General features: G+C 39.7%; 2 protein-coding genes across 3 annotated transcripts in view; one reads left to right on the top strand and one right to left on the bottom strand.

The window, feature by feature from the left end:
• LOC307044964 (coiled-coil domain-containing protein 172-like) overlaps window positions 1–8,773 on the bottom strand; it is an 87,252-nt gene that overhangs the window by 59,262 nt on the left and 19,217 nt on the right. The gene's annotated exons all lie outside the window — the stretch shown is intronic.
• On the top strand, window positions 716–8,030 carry LOC307043694 (uncharacterized protein). Its single transcript, XM_079688391.1, has 6 exons — window positions 716–842; window positions 1,659–1,729; window positions 2,370–2,484; window positions 3,898–4,010; window positions 4,085–4,199; window positions 7,801–8,030. Exons 1-6 carry the CDS (start codon window positions 800–802, stop codon window positions 7,977–7,979), a joined length of 636 nt encoding a protein of 211 aa, XP_079544517.1. The 5' UTR covers window positions 716–799; the 3' UTR covers window positions 7,980–8,030.

Genomic DNA, 8,773 nt, shown 5'->3' on the forward strand with positions numbered 1-8,773 from the left:
TCAAGTAAACAAATAATGAAAACAAGGTGTTCTCGCTAAGTCAAACTAATGTGCCAATAGAGCAAGTGAACATCTGCTTGGTAAGATTTCCTGAAATAGGATGGGATATTTATTTATACACTCCTGGATGAATGGTATTATTAAAATAAATCAGAGTGTGTTTGTCTGCTCGTTGCTTAAAACATCCAGTATACATAATATGGAAAGCTAATGACACCCACCTCTGTATCTAAAGTCTGAGTTGCATCAGATCACTACAAAAACGGTGAATCTTGCCGAGTATAGGCGTCTCATTTCTAGTCAGAGTGTGTCTTTACACTTGATATAAGACCTGCTAACTTAAGAAGGAACAAGACAGGGAGATAGGGTCTTGTTTTTAAGACACCTTACTTCTCAGATGAAACGTTTTATTTTAAATTGTTATCACAAATCACAAAGCAGAACACTTTTGAGCATTTGACTTGCTAACACAACATTTCCTGATTCCGGTCAAATATAGTTCAAAAGTAGTTTTCCCAGATAATTACAAGATCTGATTTAAATAAATATCCCATCCTATTTCAGGAAATCTTACCAAGCAGATGTTCTCTTGCTCTATTGGCACATTAGTTTGACTTAGCGAGAACACCTTGTTTTCTTGAGGTTAGTGAAATGTGAGAAATCCAGGGACTTTGATCTTGGCTGAGCATCACATTATTGACCAATTCTGTACACTTTGCTCCACAAAAGTCAATAAATCCACCTGTCAGCGCTCTGCCTTCACTCCGGGGTCAGAAAAAACTAATCTAATTCAGCGAACATGGCGTTACAGGGAGCTCTGATGTGGATTTGCTCACTAGCAGGTAATCTCACAGGTGTAGATCATAAAAGGGAACATGTACACTGAAGAACAAGACATGTAAATGTGTGTGTGTGTGTGTGTGTGTGTGTGTGTGTGTGTGTGTGTGTGTGTGTGTGTGTGTGTGTGTCTCTGTGTGTGTGTCTCTGTGTGTGTGTCTCTGTGTGTGTGTGTGTGTGTGTGTGTGTGTGTGTGTGTGTGTGTGTGTGTGTGTGTGTCTCTGTGTGTGTGTCTCTGTGTGTGTGTCTCTGTGTGTGTGTGTCTCTGTGTGTGTGTCTCTGTGTGTGTGTGTCTCTGTGTGTGTGTGTGTGTGTGTGTGTGTGTGTGTGTGTGTGTGTGTGTGTGTGTGTGTCTCTGTGTGTGTGTCTCTGTGTGTGTGTCTCTGTGTGTGTGTGTCTCTGTGTGTGTGTGTGTGTGTGTGTGTGTGTGTGTGTGTGTGTGTGTGTGTGTGTGTGTGTGTGTGTGTGTGTGTGTGTGTGTGTGTGTGTGTGTGTGTGTGTGTGTGTCTCTATGTGTGTGTGTGTGTGTGTGTGTGTGTGTGTGTGTGTGTGTGTGTGTGTGTGTGTGTGTCTCTGTGTGTGTGTCTCTGTGTGTGTGTGTGTGTGTGTGTGTGTGTGTGTGTGTGTGTGTGTGTGTGTGTGTGTGTGTGTGTGTGTGTGGCTCTCTGTGTGTGTGTGTGTGTGTGTGTGTGTGTGTGTGTGTGTGTGTGTGTGTGTGTGTGTGTGTGTGTGTGTGTGTGTGTGTGTGTGTGTGTGTGTGTGTGTGTGTGTGTGTGTGTGTGTGTGTGTGTGTGTGTGTGTGTGTGTGTGTGTGTGTGTAGTCTTGTTCTCCTGTGCAGCTCCAGATGAGACGTTGCAGTGCGGATACAATAGTCTGACGTCTAACCTCAAGGTAAACTGTGGATGTTTTTACGGTCGGGAAAGCGTTAAAGAGCACATATCGGGTCGGGTTACATCGTGTTCTTTAAGACAAGAACATACTGTAATATAACACAAATCATTTACCCAGTGTGTGATGTTTTTTATATGGAATTAGTTTTCCATTTCGTACCGTACACTGTCTGTGGTGCCGTCTCTCTCTTTTTCTAATTTTAACAACTTTTTGTCACTTTTTAACCCGTTACTGTAGCTGTGCTTTGTCTGTCACTTATATTCTCACAATATTTGTTTTACTTTCTTTTATTGTAGAATTCCTTTATTTGTGAGACATTTAAAAATATTCTTACATTATTATTAGTATTATTTTCCTTATAAAACAAGTATCCTGTCCCGGTATTATCTCAGTCTGTCGGGGTTTTGGGAACTGCATGGTCACTGGTTTAAGTCCACGTATGGACCGAGAAATACAATTAAAAGTGAACTGATAGCTGCAGATGTGATCCAGGAAGTGGAAACATGCTCCTTTGCTAAGCCACCTTTCTGTTATTGGATTCTTGTGTGTATAAGTCTTGTTTGCATGTGTGAATGTCCACTATAAGTGTATAATAACAACAGAGCAATAAAGCATTTGTTGTTCTTCTACTCACCACCAGGGGGCGGTAGAGTGTGAGGACAGCCTGCTGCTTTCCTGGAGTTCAGAGGAGAGAGCTGGCCTGCTGCTGAACCTGAGGAACCTGACGAACAAACTGAACAGTCTCCAGCTGAGCGGTAGCAACATATTAAGGATCATAAATGATTGTAGTGATAGGAAAACCTGCCTGTCATTCAGCTTTCAAGTCTTTCAAGTCTACATTTGGAAAATAAGTCAGATGCTATATCTGATAGGGCTGCTCGATTATGGCAAAAATCATAATCTCGATTATTTGGGTCAATAATTGATATCACGATTATTAAAAACGATTATCCATTTACTTTGAAAACATCAATTTATTGGAGAAAAAAATGTGAATAGTATGTTTTTAACAGTTGATTACCCTGAAATGTAAGTATAATTCAACTGAAAAACAAAAAATTAATAATAAAAAAATAATCATTTTATTTCGATTACGTTGTTTTCGTAATCGTTCCAAGTCTGAATTTTACATTTTTGGGATACAGGTTTTTTTCTGAAAAGTTAGATTTTTGTTAGAAAAACGTGAGATTTAGAAAATAAAAGGTGAGATAAAAAAAATAAGAAATTTCTGTTTTAAAAAAATTGAGAATTTGAACAACATTTGCATTTTTAATTGTTTTCTCGCATTTTGCAAAAAAAGTCAGAATTGTAGGAAAAAAGATGATCACTTTGAAATGTTTTAAGAAGATGGCCACGTGTAAAAAAAAAAGAAGCAGACTCATAAAGCAGGTAGAAGTATAGATTCAGACTACAAGTATTAGAGAACAGAACAACTTACAGAGAGGAGATCTGATCCTTTACAACAGGGGTGTCAAACTCAAGGCCCGGGGGACAAATCCGGCCCGCGACTTCATTTCATGCGGCCCCTCAAGAGTTTGCAAAGAATATAATATGTTTATTATACGGTTACATGTCGATTTACAGAGGCACGACGCCCATAAACTACATATCCCACAATGCATCTCAAATTTGACTTTTTTCTCAGAATTTGACTTTTTTTCTCAGAACAAGTTTTTTTCTCAGAATTTGATTTATTTAAAATCATTTTGTAACATTCTCAGTGAATGCAATTGCAATTATTTGCCCTAGACTTCTGCTTTCAGACGTAGTTAATTATGAAGTTATTACCCTATCAGATAATAATCCAATGCAGAGGCAATAATATCATATCATACATTATTTTATATATATTAAATATTTATATATGTATTTCGATATATAGTCTTAAAGTTACAACTGGCCCTTTGAGTGCAACCATAATGCTGATGTGGCCCGTGAAGAAATTGAGTTTGACACCCCTGCTTTACAACAAACACTCATCACTGATTAGGATTGAACTCTTTAATCGCATTCATCTCTGTGGCTTCTCTTGTAAGTCTGAAATTGGCTGAATCAAAACTTGCTCCTCGGGCACGCTAAAGGCCTAAGGGATAAATAAATGGTTGAAAACAAAATCTAACCGGTTCAATTTTCAATTTCATATTTATTAAATAATCATTGATTTTCAGAATGCCAGAATGCAGAGCCAAAGAAATGCCCTCAAGCTGAAGTACTAACAGATGGAGGGTTGTTGTGCGTCACAGTGAGCAACAAGCGCTACTGCAAGCCTATGTGCAACCATGTAAGTGGAATACAAAAAGACACGTCTGTTGGAAGTGGAAACATGTGTATTCTAATGTCATTTTTCTTTCACAGGGTTACGATTTCAGTTTCCTCAGGAGAAGTCGGCTGTATGAAGAGTGCAGTGAGCAGACAGGGTTTAAATGGCAGAGTCAGTTCATTGGAGGAAACAAACTGGCCGTGTGCCACAGTAAGAAAGTGTTTCATCAACTACTTGTTAAACCTTTCTGCTTAAGTTCAAAGCAGGAACACATCATGCTTTTTGTGGTTTTCCCTTTCCTGTAGTGTGTTATATCGGTTTGTGTGCATGGTCTGCAAAGCTAGTGTTCCCTCCAGAGGGACTTCAGCAGGAGAGGACTCTTTAAAGTAGAGACACTACATACTGATATACGCCTGAACATCAGCAGGAGAGGACTCTTTAAAGTAGAGACACTAGATACTGATATACACCTGAATATCAGCAGGAGAGGACTCTTTAAAGTAGAGACACTAGATACTGATATACACCTGAACATCAGCAGGAGAGGCCTCTTTAAAGTAGAGACACTACATACTGATATACACCTGAACATCAGCAGAAGAGGACTCTTTAAAGTAGAGACACTACATACTGATATACACCTGAATATCAGCAGGAGAGGACTCTTTAAAGTAGAGACACTACATATTGATATACACCTGAACATCAGCAGGAGAGGACTCTTTAAAGTAGAGACACTACATACTGATATACACCTGAACATCAGCAGGAGAGGACTCTTTAAAGTAGAGACACTACATACTGATATACACCTGAACATCAGCAGGAGAGGACTCTTTAAAGTAGAGACACTACATACTGATATACACCTGAACATCAGCAGGAGAGGACTCTTTAAAGTAGAGACACTACATACTGATATACACCTGAACATCAGCAGGAGAGGACTCTTTAAAGTAGAGACACTACATACTGATATACACCTGAACATCAGCAGGAGAGGACTCTTTAAAGTAGAGACACTACATACTGATATTCACCTGAAGATCAGCAGGAAAGGACTCTTTAAAGTAGAGACACTACATACTGATATACACCTGAACATCAGCAGGAGAGGACTCTTTAAAGTAGAGACACTACATACTGATATACACCTGAACATCAGCAGGAGAGTACTCTTTAAAGTAGAGACACTACATACTGATATACACCTGAACATCAGCAGGAGAGGACTCTTTAAAGTAGAGACACTACATACTGATATACACCTGAACATCAGCAGGAGAGGACTGTTTAAAGTAGAGACACTACATACTGATATACACCTGAACATCAGCAGGAGAGGACTCTTTAAAGTAGAGACACTACATACGGATATACACCTGAATATCAGCAGGAGAGGACTCTTTAAAGTAGAGACACTAGATACTGATATACGCCTGAACATCAGCAGGAGAGGACTCTTTAAAGTAGAGACACTAGATACTGATATACACCTGAATATCAGCAGGAGAGGACTCTTTAAAGTAGAGACACTAGATACTGATATACACCTGAACATCAGCAGGAGAGGCCTCTTTAAAGTAGAGACACTACATACTGATATACACCTGAATATCAGCAGGAGAGGACTGTTTAAAGTAGAGACACTACATACTGATATACACCTGAACATCAGCAGAAGAGGACTCTTTAAAGTAGAGACACTACATACTGATATACACCTGAATATCAGCAGGAGAGGACTGTTTAAAGTAGAGACACTACATACTGATATACACCTGAACATCAGCAGAAGAGGACTCTTTAAAGTAGAGACACCACATACTGATATACACCTGAACATCAACAGGAGAGGACTCTTTAAAGTAGAGACACTACATACTGATATACACCTGAATATCAGCAGGAGAGGACTCTTTAAAGTAGAGACACTACATACTGATATTCACCTGAACATCAGCAGGAGAGGACTCTTTAAAGTAGAGACACTACATACTGATATACACCTGAACATCAGCAGGAGAGGACTCTTTAAAGTAGAGACACTACATACTGATATACACCTGAACATCAGCAGGAGAGGACTCTTTAAAGTAGAGACACTACATACTGATATACACCTGAACATCAGCAGGAGAGTACTCTTTAAAGTAGAGACACTACATACTGATATACACCTGAACATCAGCAGGAGAGGACTCTTTAAAGTAGAGACACTACATACTGATATACACCTGAACATCAGCAGGAGAGGACTCTTTAAAGTAGAGACACTACATACTGATATACACCTGAACATCAGCAGGAGAGGACTCTTTAAAGTAGACACTACATACTGATATACACCTGAATATCAGCAGGAGAGGACTCTTTAAAGTAGAGACACTACATACTGATATACACCTGAACATCAGCAGGAGAGGACTCTTTAAAGTAGACACACTATATACTGATATACACCTGAACATCAGCAGGAGAGGACTCTTTAAAGTAGAGACACTATATACTGATATACACCTGAACATCAGCAGGAGAGGACTCTTTAAAGTAGAGACACTACATACTGATATACACCTGAACATCAGCAGGAGAGGACTCTTTAAAGTAGAGACACTACATACTGATATACACCTGAACATCAGCAGGAGAGGACTCTTTAAAGTAGAGACACTACATACTGATAAACACCTGAATATCAGCAGGAGACGACTCTTTAAAGTAGAGACACTACATACTGATATACACCTGAACATCAGCAGGAGAGGACTCTTTAAAGTAGAGACACTACATACTGATATACACCTGAACATCAGCAGGAGAGGACTCTTTAAAGTAGAGACACTACATACTGATATACACCTGAATATCAGCAGGAGAGGACTCTTTAAAGTAGAGACACTACATACTGATATACACCTGAACATCAGCAGAAGAGGACTCTTTAAAGTAGAGACACCACATACTGATATACACCTGAACATCAGCAGGAGAGGACTCTTTAAAATAGAGACACTACATACTGATATACACCTGAACATCAGCAGGAGAGGACTCTTTAAAGTAGAGACACTACATACTGATATACACCTGAACATAAGCAGGAGAGGATTCTTTAAAGTAGAGACACTACATACTGATATACACCTGAATATCAGCAGGAGAGGACTCTTTAAAGTAGAGACACTACATACTGATATACACCTGAACATCAGCAGGAGAGGACTCTTTAAAGTAGAGACACTACATACTGATATACACCTGAACATCAGCAGGAGAGGACTCTTTAAAGTAGAGACACTACATACTGATATACACCTGAACATCAGCAGGAGAGGACTCTTTAAAGTAGAGACACTACATACTGATATACACCTGAACATCAGCAGGAGAGGACTCTTTAAAGTAGAGACACTACATACTGATATACACCTGAACATCAGCAGGAGACGACTCTTTAAAGTAGAGACACTACATACTGATATACACCTGAACATCAGCAGGAGAGGACTCTTTAAAGTAGAGACACTACATACTGATATACACCTGAACATCAGCAGGAGAGGACTCTTTAAAGTAGAGACACTACATACTGATATACACCTGAACATCAGCAGGAGAGGACTCTTTAAAGTAGAGACACTACATACTGATATACACCTGAAAATGAACATACTATGGCCTCCTCAAATATTTTGATTCCTTCACTATGTTTTATAACTTTTGCATGTCTTAAAAAAATGAAAGACAAATTATATATTTACACAGTGCCAGTAAAGTAGACCCTCATTTTGTTTTTCTGTATTTCTAGAAGCACACATCCAGGTGTCAGGAGGAGCGTCAGCATATTTCTCTAAAGATCAGGACTGCCTGACAACCAAGAGCAACAGCAGCCTCATAGAGAGCGCCATCATGGGGGGTTTTATGTCTGAGCTGAGGAGCGCTGGTGTTCAGGGAGAGGCTGAGAACAGCTGTCTTCTATGTGGATAAACAAGAGTCATGGATTTATGAACTTAAATAAACATGTTCCAGAACCAGAAACATTTGCATTTTTGAGTTTCAGTATATTGTTGATCAGTGGCCAACAAAAGTGTATGATACTTTCAATTTTAGGTAGGTTTAATCTCCACATTATGATTTCTGAAGTAAAAAGCTAACGTTAGGCTATAAAGGAACTACAGCACGGTCACATGACTTCACGTCACCACCTCTAAGCTAAAGGAGGCTAACGTTAGGCTATAAAGGAACTACAGCACGGTCACATGACTTCACGTCACCACCGCTAAGCTAAAGGTGGCTAATGTTGGGCTGTAAAGGAACTACAGCACGGTCACATGACTTCACGTCACCACTGCTAAGCTAAAGGTGGCTAATGTTGGGCTGTAAAGGAACTACAGCACGGTCACATGACTTCACGTCACCACTGCTAAGCTAAAGTTGGCTAATGTTGGGCTGTAAAGGAACTACAGCACGGTCACATGACTTCACGTCACCACTGCTAAGCTAAAGTTGGCTAATGTTGGGCTATAAAGGAACTACAGCACGGTTACATGACTTCACGTCACCACCACTAAGCTAAAGGCGGCTAATGTTGAGCTATAAAAGAACTACAGCATGGTCACATGACTTCACATCACCACCGCTAAGCTAAAGGCGGCCAATGTTGGGTGTTATGACGTTTATTCGTCAGATTTAGACTCTTGTTAGCTACCGCCGCGTTTTAAATCCACCAATGGGGTATTTTCTGACATATTTGTGGTAGAACAAAAATCTCTTCAGCTTTT

Source organism: Notothenia rossii (assembly GCF_949606895.1).
Source record: "Notothenia rossii genome assembly, chromosome: 6".
Lineage (NCBI taxonomy): Eukaryota > Metazoa > Chordata > Actinopteri > Perciformes > Nototheniidae > Notothenia > Notothenia rossii.

Coding starts and splice junctions, on each gene's coding strand:
- LOC307043694 (XM_079688391.1), top strand. CDS start 800: ATGGCGTTACAGGGAGCTCTGATGTGGATTTGCTCACTAGCAG. Junction 2,485..3,897: donor GAACAGTCTCCAGCTGAGCG/GTAGCAACATAT, acceptor ATTGATTTTCAG/AATGCCAGAATGCAGAGCCA. Junction 4,011..4,084: donor GCAAGCCTATGTGCAACCAT/GTAAGTGGAATA, acceptor TTTCTTTCACAG/GGTTACGATTTCAGTTTCCT.